We start from the raw sequence: 16,500 nt of genomic DNA, 5'->3' as shown, positions 1-16,500 counted from the left end.
GCCAAAGCTCTCCGTCCATGTTTAGGTATTCATTTTTAAACTGTTGTTTCAAGTAAAGGAAAGAGGCTGGGAAACAATCCTGAGAGTTTAAACTGAAAGTCTTATTTTACTTAAGCTAAATTGCTCTTACTTTTGGTAATGACAAACAACAAACAACGCTTCAGAGAAACAATTACATTGTTTGAAGTACAGATTACTTGAGTTTATATATATTGTAACTGAACCCCCTCTACTCCCAGGAAGACTTTATGACTACAACTTGTGTTTCCAGGCAGGTTTTAATATCTACCCCCCGCAGCGATTTAATACTGAGTCCTCACTGAAATGGAGACCCAACTTTAAAAGGTTGCCATTAATCCCAAAATTGATTTGAACTGAGTTGGTGAACTGACAGTGAAGAAAGAAGAAGAAAGCAATAGGATGGGTAAGTCTTTAACTATTTAATTTCATTGTACAATGCACAATGACAATAAAGTTATTCTATTTTGCAAAGTTGAAAAGGGTTCACTCTAACACTTAATCCAGCTCTTACCCATGTCCAAAGGGGGAAATGAAGTAGAAACAGCAATGCACACGGTTGTCGACAATATGACGTCTGTTGAGGCCGCTCTCATCATGAAGGTATCTTTCAAACTGGTTGTCAATGTAGTGGATTATGGTCTTGAAACTGTAATAAAGGAAGAACTTGCAATGAGATAGGGTTTACTTAGATCAGTGGTTCCCAACCTGTGGTCCGTGGATCACCAGTGGTCCGCAAGAACTAAAATATGGTCCACGGCCTCACCATTACTACACCATTGCATTGAGTGACTGGTCTCGCGAAACCCTCTTATAGTGCCGAGGCTTATTAAATATGGTTTTCTGTGGGCAAGCAGATGGCATCTACTGGATGGCATATGTTCTGTATCAGAAACTAGAGCTGATGTGGTCTATCCAATGCAGTTTTCTGAATCAACACCCCAACTAACCAACCCAAATCTAAAATTGACCAAAATCTGATTCGTAAGCCTTTTAGTACTAATGCTGGAGAGTGGTCCCTGGTCAAGTGGTCCCTGATCAAAAAAGTTGGGAACCACTGATTTAGATGCTTGTGAAAAAATCTGTTTCCTGTAGTACTGTTACTACTGTTGTGACATGTTTTCTCATCCTTGGTTCAGGGCAACATACCTTGTTTCTCCTCACTGTCATCCCTCCCACTGAATCCTGTAGCACTTGGGTTCCACTTTAACTGCCACAGTTCCATCCTATGGGATCCTGAGAGTGATAGTTTCATGAGGTATTTCAAACCCGTCACCGGAGAGTTCTAGTACCTCACCAAACTTCATGAGTGAACGGGGATTTGGATGTATATTACACCCAAGATCTAGTCAAATACAATCTCCTACAACTTTTTTATTTATTGACTGATTTATTGCCAAAGACTTATCTATTGTTTTTATTAGGAGACGCAAATGATATATGCTTTTAGTATTCTTGTTATGGTTTTATATTATGTGTTAATGTTTTTAAATGTTTTATGGTGTTTTTGGGCATCAAATCGTTGCCATTGTAAACTGCCCTGAGTCGCCTAAGGACTGAGAAGGGTGGCATACAAATATAGTAAATAAATAAATATTGATTAATCTGGTTATTATCTTTTATGGAATACTGCCTGAGGTGTACCTAATCAAGACAAGTCTGTAGGCCCATTTTTTTTCCTTTTGACGTTCATTCCTTCCTTCATTCCTTCCTTCCTTCCTTCCACCCTCCCTCTTTTTTCTTTTTTTTCTTTTTTTAGGGATTTCAATGTCATTGCAAAAAAACTTGAATTCACATTGGAAATGTATCGGCATCCAGTGTAGTTCACATGACAACATTTAATGTGCTTTCAGCATCTTGAAATTGTGTCAGGTTTCAACCATTCATCTTGAAGTTTGAACATTATTCGGAAGCCACCCAACACCTTTTTGCTATAGACTGGGGTAGAACTACTTTCATAAAAGAAAATTAAATTCATAAGTAAATACATAAATAGTGACTTGAGAAGAAACTGACAAAGATTAGAAATAAAGAAGCACAATATGCAGAAGGAAAGGAGAGAGAGGAAAACTGTTCCAGCCTTGCATGTCCAGCAGTCAAAATGCCAGTGGAATGAGGTTTGGGTGAAAACGGAAGCCTCCCCACCCACAGTGCCACATTTTCAAGTGCCTGACTAAGCCTGAGTCACCTCCTTTCTAAGACTTTCTCTTCCGCCTTTCTAGTACTCTCCTGTGGGACTTAATGTCATTAGGGTTATTAAACCACTCACCATCTCTAAGTCCTTTCTCCTTCTCCACCCCATTTTTGGCTTGAAATATAAACAGCCAAAAGTGTGCCATCAAAAAAGAACTATGAGAACCAAGCTGAAAGAGACAGGGATTACAACCCAGTGTGCACTGGCACAAACATTTACGCACTGGGGAGCCATCAGAGTGAACAGCCAAGGTGGCACACTGCTGAGCCTTGAAATGCTTTGGACTTCAGCTCTCAGATACACCCTCATACCTTTTCCCCTTTCCATCCTTGCCCTTCCTTCCTTCCTTCCTTTTTCTTTCTTCCCATCTCCCTCCCTCCCTTCTCTTTTTCCCTTTCTTTTTTTCTTTCTTTTCTGACTCTTTTTCCCTTCTCCAGCTCTGAGAGGGCCTATTTCAATGTCTTCATGACAACATGACCCTCTTTGTGGCTTTTTCTTTCCGTCTTCCCTTATGCACATGTCACCTTTCTTTCCCAGTGACATCACAGAGGGCCACTTCACCTTACAACAGCCAATCCAGTGACATCACAAAGGGTCACTTCATGGTACAAACAGGCAGACAAACATACACACTTTGACTGTATATGTATATTGTCTGTCCATTGTTCCTTGCAATTTAAGTAATAAGTGTGACATTAAAATGTATCAATAATAATGTATGTGAGCTGATTTCACAGTGTGTTGAGATCCTAGAGATATAGGATAGAAATATTGGAATATTTTTCTATTTTCCATTCTGTCCATGCAGAATCTTGGCCTGTCTCCCAAGGCATTTCTGTTTTAAGGATTTGCAGCAAAAGCATTCACAGTGAGACTGAGACAGGATGCTGGAAAAGGACCATTAAGACAAAAAGAAAAGTCCTTGCTGAGTAATGCACAGAAAAGTCTCTACTGCTGGACGTCATGTACATGCCATTTTGATCAATCACTGCTTGTTCATTTTTCCTATCCAGCAGAACGCGGTAATGGATTGTACCTCTCAGATTCCGGGAAACACCTGCTTTCCACCACGACACTACCATTAGCTAAACAACATCATATCCTGCACCGCAGTATTACAACAGCAAACAAGGTACTTATTGTTGGGAGGTTTGGATTGCTTTGAGATATATATATATATATCACGTTGCCAAAACAAACACGCTACGTTTCAAATTCAAGAGACAACAGCCCAGAAAATATAGCACTCATCACACAGCTGGACAAAACTGACTGCATATTTTTGCCACCTTTTTATTGTACTGTATGCATATTTTGAGGCAATGTAGATTTTTAGATTTTTGCATTATTTTCTTATAGGTTTTATTGTGGGCAGCTAATTTTTTTTATAATTTCATTTCTGCATTTAATTTATTAATTTCGTTGATGTTTTACTAATGACTAAGGGGAGGAGAAGAGAAGAACCAAAGGTTTTTGAAAATCACATACTTCTTTGTCGAAATTTCAACAATAGTGTTGCAACAGAAGAGCCCAGCACCACCTTGCTTTCTCTCGCTTGCCCTCTCCCCCGGAAAAAGCGGGTGGAGATTCAAACTCACAGGACTCAAAGAAACGTTTCCAACTGATAAACACAGCATCGGGACACAATCAACAGGAAGTTGGCCTTGCAACACAATAGTCAAACAAGCGAGCCTTGGAAACCCAACAGGCGGAAGCACCAACCAATTGTAATGAAAACTAAGAAAGCTCTCTGGTACAGAAAAACTGGGAAATCACTGCAGGAAAGCAACATTATGAAGCTGGATAACAATGCAACGAACAGCGCCAAGATAGCAAAAACAGGACAACACATAATCCCACCTGAACGAGGCTTTTACAGCCCTATTGTCATGAAAATAGTGGTTGTCCCCAGTGTACAGTGTTCATTGTGGGCGGGGGGGGGGGGGGGCATCTGCCTCAGGGATGCAGGACTCTAGATCTTACTGGTCTGCCACTCCCCTAAGGCCTCACCTTCAGCTATGCTAAACAAAAATGATAGGAGTTGTAGTTCAGTGTCATCTGGATGGCCACATTCTAGGTGTTACTTAAGTAACTGAGTAACAAATACATGGTCTTCAGGCTCCAGGAGTTTGAGGGCTATGCAATGCATGTTCTACAAATGGATCTCCTTTCTGTGTCTCCCCCACCACCGCATGCCACAAGAGAGTCTTGTTTTGAGAGCGAATCCTTTTAATCCAGTCTTGGCCACACACATACAACCCCAGTTCTGTGGCACAGCATGAAGCAGCACATGGGCAATCACAGTTTCAATCCCTGCCCCCTCCAGTTAGAAAGCCCAGGTGACAAATGTTGAAAAATACCTCTAACCTGACAGTCTACTAAATGTCTGCCAACCGGGAGATAATTCTGGACCGAATAGCCTAAGCAGATATAAAACAGGCTGCTGTGTTTCACATCTCACATTTGTCAATCACTTCCAGCTTCCTTTAAAAAGCTTTACCCGGCCGCTTTCTGCAGACAAGAGGGTTTGATAATGGGGACTGTTCAAATATTCAGGCCCAAGTCTACACGTAGTCTGGACAGATGGAGACTATTGTGGGTGTTGCTTACTAGGGGTGTGCAAATGTTTGTTTTTAATTCGTTTTCCTGATCAAATTCATTAGATTTGTGCATACTAGTCAACAGTAGAAACATGCAGGAAAGGTGGGGGGGGGGGGATTTAAGAATTGAAACACTCACCAATCATTTTTGTTAATGTTCTGTAACATTCAGATGCCTCCCAAGGTCAGTTTAATATTCAGTATAAGAATTAAGCAACTTTGGTAAGGCCAAGAGAACATAAAGCCTTTTAAAAACCAATGTTTTCCTGTTTTTCTTTGGCTCGATCGCCATAAGCAAAGACATTAGGGGCAGGACTAGCAAACTTGGGTGGGAGACTGAGAACAGAGCATTCTAAGAAATGTCGTTTGCAAGGCGAGGCCCCCTGTGGCAGAGAATGCAAAAGGCCCTGCCCTAAACTACATTTCCCAGAATGCAGTGCTCAGCACCAGAAAGCCCCAATGGCACCAGCCATTTAGAGTCAGTCTAATAATAATAAATAAAATTATTGAATCTGTAAAAAGCACTACAGTAATTGTAAGTGTAAGCATAAACATTAAGCAACTTTGGTAAAGCCAAAAGAACATAAAATGTTTTACAAACCAGTCCTGTTTTTCTTTGGCTCTATCACCATAAGCAAAGGCACTGGGTGCGGGACTAGCAAACTTGGGCGGGAAACTGAGAACGCAGCATTCTGAGAAATGTAGTCTGGAAGTGAAGGCCCCTTGTGACAGAGAATGCAAAAGGCCTTGCCCCGAACTACATTTTCCCAGAATGCAATGCTCAGCCCCAGAAAGTCCATTGAGGGCTGCTGCAACCAGCCATTTAGAGTCAGTCTAGTAATAATAAATAAAATTATTGAATCTGCAAAGAGGACTAAAGTAAGTAAGTAATAGAATACATCTGTGCTAAGTTGAAGTTATGTGGTTGTGTGTCATAAAGACAGACAAAGGATTGCTGTTGTTGCTTTTTGGGGGAATGAATTGTTTTGTCTAAACTTTTAAAAATTCCCAATAATCTGTAGATGTGTGAATGTTTCTAAAACTTCTGGGGATTGATGCCCTCATTATCTTGTACACTGTATATAAAATTTAAGTTGATAGCTCTTGTAGTCTTTTAAAAAAAACGTTGTTATAAAAACTTTGAAAATTCCCCAAAAATCCATGGATAAGTGAAACATTCTGCAATTGAGTGGGCTAACAGTGGTAAATGTGTTCTACCATTGTAGCAAGTTTCATTGCAATAGCTTTAAAATTAGGAAGAAAGGAGCCCCTGAAGTTTCCCCATTTATACTTTAGAAACACTTTAGAAACAAAATGCCAGCACCCCCCAGTTTTGTAATGACTTTTAAACCATTTTTAATGGATCACACATTGCTATTGTTTGCCTTTTAAATTAGGGCTCAGAAATACCCAGCCCAAGGCTGCATCAATAGGAGCATAGTGTCTACATTGAAGAAAGTCATAGTCCTACTCTCTTCTGTTTTGGCCAGATCTTACCTGGAATAATAACCCTATGTCCAATTCTGGGCAAAACAATTCAAGAAGGAGATGGACAAGATGGAGGGTGTGCAGAAAAGGGCCACCAAAACAATCAAATGGCTTAGGAAGCTGGGTATGTTTAGCTTGGAAAAGAGAAGATTGACGGGGCACATGATAGCTATGTCTAAATATCTGAAACATTGCCATAGGAAACAGACTTGTTTTCTGCTGCTCTGGAGACTAGGACACAGAGCAATGGATCCAAACTTCAGGAAAAGAGATTTCTCTTAAACTTTAGGAAGAATGTCCTGACAATAAGAGCTGCTTGACAGAGAAATACACTACTCCAGAAGGTAAGGGAGTCTCCTTCTCTGGAGGCTTTAAAACAATAGTTGGATGATTGCCGGGAGTACTTTGATTGTGTCTTCCTGCATGGTAGGGATCAGATCAGATGGTCCTGGTGGTCTTCTCCAACTTTATGAATTTATGATTTTAATCTCCTTCAGTAAAGTCAGTAAAGTCAATGGTGAGCACTGTAGTTCCACAACCACACATGCCCCAGTACTAGCTTAAATCAAAATGTCATTCCTGCCAGGATTCATGCTATCAATCCTGTATCAATTGCCTAATGCCCAGAAGTGACAGAAAGCCATGGAATTTTAAATCTGCCTTTGGAAAATGCCCTCTTATTTTGACACCAGACATGAATTGCAAATACTGGTAATTCCAGGACAGATGGGAAGGTTCAAGATCATGGGTGGTAGTGGGAGCAGAACATACCAGTCTTGGCTATTAATGGCGTCTCCATATCCCGGAGTATCTACCACTGTGAGGCGGAGTTTCACTCCTCGTTCCTCAATTTCTACGGTGGAAGCTTCAATCTGGACCGTTCTCTCAATCTTCTCTGGAAGAGAAAGGTTAATGTTTCCTTGTTAAAATGGCCAGAGGGTGAAAAACAACCCAGACTTCTTTTATCGGTTTGGTTCTTAGCCAGTCTTAAGTATCACAGCTTCCGATAAAAGTTGGAGGATACAAACAATGCAGCAATGGCCTTGGGTGTCTGAAGTTCATTGCACAGCGCTTTTGGATCCAGCTTTTGGATCTAGTTCATTGCACATCCCCCAAAGGATTAAGTTCCTTGTGGTTTCTTGTCTGTCTCCTTCTGTTAAAGGGTACACATATATATAATTTAGTGAAAACAATCTGCATATTGAACAGAGAAAGGGGCAGACGTTATTACCGTTTCACAGAGGCATCCGAATGGACACACAACAAGAGAAATAATCTCAAGTGATTAAAGACAAGCAACAAAAATATTGATGTCTGGAAGGAGCACACAACAGAGCTAAGCAACAACGGTAACAGGGGCAAGCTGTTCCTTGAAGCATATACCAACATATAACAAGTTGTGAAAGACTCAAATGAGAGATCTTTGTTGGGCTACAGTGTTAAGGAATCCAATCAGTCCAGTAAAAACTTTGAACTGGAGGACTCAAGTTCAATTCCCACCTGTGCATTTGTATGGCGTCTCTCCTTGTTTCAGTAGGAGGTTGACTCCAAGCTCCAGGAGAAGGCAAGAAAATTCTGTCTCAAGTTGAGAAGCATATGCATTACACAGAACCAGCCCTGGTGAATGCTTGTATGGGAGACCACCAAGCAATTCCAGGTGCTGTATGCTCTATTTCAGAGGAAGAACCTAGCAAAACCACCTCTGAGCATTCTTTTCCTAAGTAGACCTTAGGACATTCACAGAGGCATCGAATATCAACAGGTGACTGAATGAAGGCATCTATTCTATCTATCTTTCTATCTGTCTGTCTATCTATCTATCTATCATCTATCTATCTACGCATTCACGCACACACCTACCTACCTACCTATCTTTCTATCCATCCACTCACCCACCCATCCATCCAACCATTAATCCACTCACCCACCAATCTATCTATCTATCTATCTATCTATCTATCCATCCATCCATCCATCCACCTATCTACCTACCTACCTACCTATCTATTCATCCACCCACCTATCTACCCACTCACCCATCAACGCACCCAACTGTGCATCCAACCATCCACCCACCCACTGATCTATCTATCTATCCATCCATCCAACCACAAACACACAGAGAGCCCTCCACTTGAGGAGCAGGAAACCCCTGTGAAAGTCAAAAACCACAAATAAAGATATTGCATCTCCAGGAATTTCTAGGTCTTCCAGCACCACTCTGTAGCTGCTGACCACAGAATCACAACCTAGAGAATCCCAGAGAGTCTTAGTGGAGGACATAAGAGATTCCGGGAGAGAATATTTTTAATCAAATCCAAGGAGAATCAAATCTACCAAAACAAAAAACAAAACAGAAATTGATATTTTAACTTCCTGGGAATTTTATATGGTTTTATTCCTTTTAATGACAATTTTATGTTGGACGGGAATGTATGGGACTATTTTAAGGGCTTAAATTTTATATTACATGTTGAGCTCTTGTAAACTGGCTTGGGTCCTCGGAGAAATGAGATATACAAATTTCCTAATAAATAAATAAATAAATAAAAATCTTCAGACATTGTATCTACGAGGGTTGAATAAAAAGTAATGCCTCCACCTTCGTTACTTGGGTTTGGATGGGAATATTTTAATAAATCAAATGCAGAAATAATCCTTAGAATGGGCTCTTTAACTAACACTATTCACTTTTCCACATAATTACCAGACAATTGGATACATTTCTGCCAACAATGAACAAGTTTTCTGAAGCTGTAACGGAAGAAGTCGACACTCTGTTTCCACAACCAGCGTCTCATAGTTCTCTCAACGTCTTCATCAGAAGCATAATGATGTCCCCGCATATCTTCTTTCATTATCGGAAACAGATGGAAGTCAAACGGTGCTAAATCTGGACTGTATGGAGGATGTTGTATGGTGGTGAGATCCAGTCTCCGAAGCTTCAAGTCTGTACGCTTTCATTTCAGGCATCAGCATCCTGGGTTCCCATCGTGTACAGATCTTCCGATAGCCAAGCAAAGCAATAATGTGACCCACACGTTCTTGCTTGTGAAACTCGGTGGTTGCTGTCACAGGACGTCCAACTCTTTGTTGTCACGCAAGTCACATGTTCCCACTTCAACATCTTTAAACTTACTTGCCCAACGACGCACAGTACTCATATCAACACAATAACCATAAACAGCTTGCATTCTCTGATCAATCTCCTTTGGGGTGACACCTTCTGCTGTCAAGAATTCAATGACTACAAGTTGCTTAAGTCTCATTGACCGACCGTCTGCGCAGGGTTCCATACTTCGCACTTTAACAACACAACCATTCAATACTAAGGCTTCCTGCCGAAATGGAACTGTAGAGAAGAGTCTACTGAACAAGCCAGTACCTGCCGCATATCAGTACTGCCGTCTGTTGAGGAGTTATGAAGGTGGAGGCATTACTTTTCGTTCAACCCTCGTATATTAATGGAAATTATTTCAGCCACAACCCTCAACTATACTGGGAGACAGATGCTAATGGAAAGTGATCCACAGAAGGACCACTGAGAAACAAGGAAGTGGCATTAGCTTGCAGAAGTGTAAAAAAAGTATTGTGGGAGATATCTAATTTTGGGGGGAAAGGAAATTCAGCCCAGTAAAACTGGGAATGTTCCGCAGCTAGTTGGAAAAGACAATTGGGAAACAACAAAATGCTTTACCTTCCAGATTTTCCAACCCTGCTATGCCCAACCCCTTTTCCAATTTCCTTTTCCAACCACACACATCCACAATCAAAGGTGGAGTCAATGAAAAGAGATGGATTACCTGCAGCTCCTGGAATGTAACGCTCAGGGTAGAGATCAGTCAGGAATAAACTGTTAATCAAGGTTGATTTTCCCAAGCCAGATTCACCTGAAAATAAGAAGAAGGTTTTATCTCCCACATCTTTCATGCAAGATGTATTTCTTTCTACCAAGAGCTCCCTCCCTAGGTAAGATAATGGCATCAAAGGCTTTGCGGAAATAAAGAAAACAGGAAAAACACATCAACGCACTCCCCGCACAAATTCTAAATTTATTCTACCTGTTTTCATAAAGCAACCCAGAAGGTCAAATTAGAAGTTCTAATCTACGATAGCATGTTCCCATTGAGTTCGATGTTTATTTGACCCCCCAGTTTATCTTTCAGAACAGATGGAAAGCCAAAAATACATAATGGGGAAGGGTTACACGCAAAGTAAAGCCAGTCTTCTAAGATCAACAGGAATGCAGACTCTTGCCCATAATGTTTACCCTTCACAGATGAGGAACCTCAGTGCCTAACATTGATGAACTACAACTCCCAGCAATGCACACCACTCTTCAAGTTGATAACGATGGATGCTTGAATCCAACAATATATAGAGTGGGACTTATAAGGTAAGTCCACTTACAATGCAAGGTAGCAAAAGCACTTCATTTGAATCAATGAGAGTTGTTTTACACCCAAGATTAATAACTCATATAATCCAGCCTTTCCCAAACTGACTGGTTAGTTTGACTTGGGATGATGGGGATTGTAGTCTGACAAAAGAGAAGAGCACTGAGCTGAGGACAGCACGTCCCTCCAGAGCTGTTACGCACAATTCTTTCCCTTGAAGTGTCAGGAATTGTACGCTGCCTTGGAGTAAACCATTCTTTTACCTCCTCCATCTACTTTTCATGGCTTGAAATTCCACTTAGAAGCTGTGGTCTTCTATAAGAGTCTGGACAGTTTTTGTAAAATCATAGACATGGGTAATATGGTAGACTTTCTGCAGCATTTTCCTATGTTGCACCGTAAGGTCGACAAAAACTGTTCTGGTAATGCAACCTTTCTCATATCCTTCCTTGATGTACTAAATCAGATTAAGAATTTGAGCTGTACATTTTTTCCCTGGTCTGAAACCTGCTTGTTGTGCAATAAGCTGGGATTCAATAACACGTCCTAATCAATTTAATAGCATCCTCTCATATACTTTATATAGATGACATAGACGCGAGATTAGTCGGTAGTGCCTGGCATTGGAGGCATCTTTGCCAGGTTTTAAAATGGCAATGATCTTAGTTTTCCTCCATAGCCTGGGAATCTGTTTGTGTGCCAAGCATTTATTGTAAAATTTCAAAAGCCCCAGAAAGAGCCTCCTCGAAGACTGAGTATAAACAGTCAGGCGTTCCCTGGGCAACGTTTCTTGTAAACTGCTAATCTTTCCAAACCCAAAAGCATCGCTTTTAAACATTTTTAATTGGAGGTGTTGTTTTGCCTCCACAGATGGATGAATGCCAAAGGTCTTTATCAAGACCATTGCTAATGATTATGTGGGTGGACTACAATATCATCATTCTGTGTGAATCTCCCCTAGACCTATCACTATTTCAAGTTGGGTCATGATGGGTCTGTGGACCAAGTTTGGTCCAGATCCATCAAGCCATTGGGAAACCATGCTGAAACACATGTACATACAAACAAATATGTTTTGACTTTTATGATAGATAGATAGATAGATAGATAGATAGATCCCAATATGGCTCAGGTCCAGGCTATTTGAACAAACGTATCTCTTCTTATGAGCCTATCCAATCTCAGAAGACTTCTCTCTGCCCAACTACCTTCCCCAGTTCATTTGGTGGGAACAAAGGAGAGGGCCTTCTTGGACCTTCCTTCTTAGGAAGTCCAAAATAGCATCCATTTTTGTGCTACTTCTATTAGCCAGTGAAAATTTCCCTGTTCCATCAAGCTGTTCAGAACTGACTATAATGGTGTGCTGTCTGTCTTGTTGATTTGTAAAAATATTTTTGACTTTTCATTAGCTTTTAAATAGTTTTCATTTTCCAGATGGTTTCTTCTAAATAGCTTTATATGAAAGTTACAAAACTATACCTTTTATATAAAGTTATTTATATGAAACTCCCAACTTTTTGCTTTTAACATGTACTGGCTTTAATAACCCGTGGGCGGCCTTAAGTGCAGCTCTTGGGGAAATGCAGGAGACAAATGAAGAGCATCATAATAATCAGGAAAGTCACCCAGACCCCAGCAGCTGCTCTTCATAGAAATGTTTTTTCTGCATACTTGCCAACCTGAATAGTCTGAGGCCCCTTCCACACAGCTGAATAAAATCCCACATTATCTACTTTGAACTGAGATATGTGGCAGTGTGGACTCAGATATTCCAGTTCAAAGCAGATATTGTGAGTTATTCTGCCTTGCTATTCTGGGTGATATGGCTGTGTGGAAGGGTCCTGAGTCACTCCTGTAAAATACAGAAATCAATCTAAGAAAATTACTTTTTGTGAAGTCACTCTGGATTTTACCTTGTCTTGCACGTAAAAACAAGCCCTTGAAAACGGGGTTACGACAGAGGAAGGCCAAACTTCACCTGGCTGAAAAAAGGTCAGCCTTTTTTCTTTACTCCCAAGAATCCCAAAGTTTTAGTGGCAGCGATTGTTGACAAGGAATTGGCCTTTCGTGCTTCAACAAAAGACAGGAAAAGGTTCCCAAGCGCCACTGGCAACCAGAGGAAATGAGTCAGGGGGTGCTTTTAGTGAGAGAAAGCCTAAACCGCAATCCAATAATAGTCTAGTTTGGGCAGTCAGTCTATCACAATTTCTAAGTCTTATCCAAACGGACAAACTTGGTCAGTACCTGCTAAACCATTGCGTCCAGCCAAACCCTGATGTGATTATCACAGAATCATGGAAGGGATCCCAGAGCTCATCCATTCCAACCCTCAAAGAAGGAGGCTGGATCTACACTGCAGTTTGGGGTTTTTAAAAGGATTGGGACATCAGGAAGAACAATGGTGAAAATCCCATTCCATGTGTCCAGTACTGGTTCCCAATTCATTGAGCTGTCTAAAGCGAAGGCCAAATGCCACTCAAACCCTGGAAAGAACTAAGAAGGGAAACGGCTTTGCAGCATCCTTCAGACACCATTTCCTGCCTTAAAATGTCTTGTTTCACCACAGTACACAATCCCTGGAATTTCTGTTGCTTATTGCCAGTCACAACCCTGCTCTCTTTTCTTCCTAGTGAGATTAATAAGAAGAAGAAGAAGAAACTTTATTTATACCCCGCCATCATCTCCCCCCCCCCTTTTCTTTTTTTTTTAAATCATCTCCCCGAAGGGATTCTGGGCAGCTCACAAAAGCACTCAATAGTGCAAACATATAAAATACAAGTACATAAGCAATCCGCCCTCTGGTCACCGGGCTGAGATCGCACCTACAGGTTCCCAAAAGCCCCAACATTAGAGTGGAAAGTCCACTCGTTTTGGCCCCTCCCCCCCCCCCCCCAGTTAGAACACACACCCCTAGCTTACATACCTGCCTCTTCCAATCGCCAATCTCGCCCACTCACGCTTCCATTCTTCAGCCCCCTTTCTATGTCAGATGCCTCCTTTATCTCCTATGGAGATCTCCTCCCTCTCCAGTAAAACAAACCTTCTAGGTGGTTCCCTAGTATTGAAGAGCTTACTAATTCCCTCAGAGTATAATTCCTACCAGTCTAGCCTTCAAGAGGGTGGGGGTTCAAATGGGTCGGGTACCACTGAGGTGGTGTGGGGCAGGAGGAAGAACGGTCACTCTCTACCCAGGGAGAAGCGCAACGGAGTTCTTGCAAATCTGGAGAAGGACAGGTGTGGTAGTCTTCATAACAGACCCCCCAGACTCAAGATCCTGCTTTTGAATGCCAGATCTGTCAATGGCAAAACATCTGTCATTCAGGATTTGATCCTGGATGAGGCGGCGGATCTGGCGTGCATCACCGAAACCTGGTTGGATGAGTTGGGGGGGGGGGGTAAACCTCACCCAACTATGGCCTCCGGGCTCTGGGGTACATTCTTATTGTAATTGTTGTTCGAGACCTGGTTGGACGAGTTGGGGGGGGGGGGTAAACCTCACCCAACTATGTCCTCCGGGCTCTGGGGTACATTCTTATTGAAATTGTTGTTCGGCCAAGTCCCCATTGGGGAGATGGTGGCAGGGTATAAATAAAGTTTTTTTAAAATTATTATTATTATTATTATTATTAACACAATAACAATAAAATCTACATAAAAATTACATACAGCATCATATAAAACCTCCTACCAGCTTAAAAGATTAAGTAAAATGTAGCAGTGGTTGCAGATATAAAAATAAACTGTAATTAATATCAGTCCCGTAAAGTGCTTGGATGAAACTAATCACAAGGTCCGCGAATATAGCAAACAAAGTTTTAAACGTGGTTGAAGGCCTACATGAAAAGCCATGTTTCCAGCTTTGTTCTGAAGACTTGAAGAGTGGGGGCTAGTATAATCTCTCTAGAGGGCATTCCAGAGCTGGGTGAGGGGGCGAGAAGGCCCTCTCTATCATCCCCATTGATTTTGTCACTTGGGAGTTGAAGTTGCTGGGATTTATAGTTCACCTACAATCAAAGAGCATTCTGAAATCCACCAAAGATGGAATTGAACCAAACATGTCACACAGAACTCCCATGACCAACAGAAAATACTGGAAGGGTTTGGTGGGGATTGACTTTAGTTTTGGAGTTGTAGTTCACCTACATCCAGAGAGCACCATGGACTCACACAATGACAGATCTGGACCAAATTTAGCACGAATACTCAATATGCCCAAATATGAGCACGGGTGGAGTTTGGGGGAAATGGACCTTGACTTTTGAAAACTGTAGTTGCTGGGATTTATAGTTCACCTACAATCAAAGAGCATTCGGAACCCCACCAACGATAGAATTGGGCCAAATTTCCTACACAGAACCCCCATGCCTTGAAGGGTTTCACTGGTGCAAACCTCCCTCCAGCCTTGCGTGCTCTCCCTTGCCCACACATGCGCACCACGCTGTTATGCGCTGGGCACGCCTGCTCTCCCCTCCCCGCTTGAAGTCTCAGAAACAGCCCACTCCTTGGCTGAGAGGCAAGCTGAGTGGCCAGCCAATCACGGCGGAGGAGGGCTTTTGATGGGAGGATTCTTGTCTGCTTCCAAAAAGGAAGAGAAGAACAGGAGGAGAGATCATCAGCCTTCTCTGCCAAAGGGGTTCCTAAGATCATCCGAAATATATGTTTTCTGATGGTCTTTGATGTCCCCTCTGAAACCCCCTTGCGATCTCCCCAGGTTGAGAAACACTAGAATAGGGAGATCAAGTACAAAGGGACGTTTGGAGATCTTATTCAGTTTATTTAGCTTTACAAATGGAGCAGAGAAGACCTTTAAGGGTCAGAAAAAATAAATACAACCAATGTCCAAGGAATTAGCAAGGTCTCCATGTATAAAAGCTTACTTCCAGTGTGTAAAATAAAAATTAAAGCAATGATTTCCAAACAGTGCTTTGGACTTCAATGCCCAGCAGCTTCAGCCATTAGTTTTTGTCCTCCTTGGATCCCTTTTCCAAGAAAGGTTCACAAAAGAGTGAGGCAAGGGGAAGATATCACAAAAACAGAGCACATGTTTAACTGCCTCTTGAAAGTTAATGAAATGGAAGGAGAGAAAGCACCTACCAACCACCATGAGCGTGAATTCGAAGCCCTTCTTGACAGACTTCCGGTGGACTTGGTTGGGAAGGTTGGCAAAGCCAACATATCCCGCAGAGTCAGAAAACTGGAATAGGAAAGCAATAAAGAGAGTCATGAGACAGCATCAAAATTCTTTCAATCGAAAGCATTTATAAGAATAGTTCAAAATAAATGTTTTTTAAAAACACAAAAATAGCATACTGCAGTAGCTAGCTAGTTAATAATTTTAGCAATACATATTATTAAAAATCTGCATTCTAATATTGCTCTTTTCCTTTGTTTTCTTCATTCTGAAGAAAAATGGGAGGGGGGGGACAAAACTTGGGAATAAAAAAGGAGGACTGCTCTGGATGTTTGAAAATCAAAAAGAAGTATGATTCATGCTTCCTATTTCCTTTCTGGGTCTCTCACACAGAAATGCATGGGGCGAGGGTAGGTACATAATGTTCCCACACTGAAACAACGTGCATCTCTCCACATGGACACCCCTTCTCTCTCTTTTTTTTAAAGGCAAATCCAAGCATCCTTTCTTGCCTCTTCGTGAAAAATATCAGAAATGGCAACAAGTGACCCCAATAATTGAATAGACTGTAAACATTTTACCACTATGCATAAAAGCTGAGGCTGTCTACTTAGACCAGGGGTCCTCAAACTTTTTAAACAGAGGGCCAGTTCATGGTCCCGCAAACTGTTG

General features: G+C 41.5%; 1 protein-coding gene across 1 annotated transcript in view; it reads right to left on the bottom strand.

Annotated features, from left to right (window-relative positions):
* LOC132781596 (septin-2) overlaps positions 1-16,500 on the bottom strand; it is a 71,892-nt gene that overhangs the window by 40,799 nt on the left and 14,593 nt on the right. The window contains exons 3-6 of the mRNA XM_060785886.2: positions 15,792-15,891; positions 10,104-10,190; positions 7,072-7,195; positions 533-667 (exon numbers count right to left, since the gene is read on the bottom strand). Of these exons, the coding sequence (XP_060641869.1) occupies positions 533-667; positions 7,072-7,195; positions 10,104-10,190; positions 15,792-15,891 (446 nt within the window). The remainder of the gene's footprint in view (positions 1-532; positions 668-7,071; positions 7,196-10,103; positions 10,191-15,791; positions 15,892-16,500) is intronic.

This window comes from Anolis sagrei, chromosome X (assembly GCF_037176765.1).
Source record: "Anolis sagrei isolate rAnoSag1 chromosome X, rAnoSag1.mat, whole genome shotgun sequence".
In the NCBI taxonomy this organism is placed as follows: domain Eukaryota; kingdom Metazoa; phylum Chordata; class Lepidosauria; order Squamata; family Dactyloidae; genus Anolis; species Anolis sagrei.
Note: the sequence above shows the minus strand (reverse complement) of the source record. Positions and strands in the feature narration are given on the sequence as shown.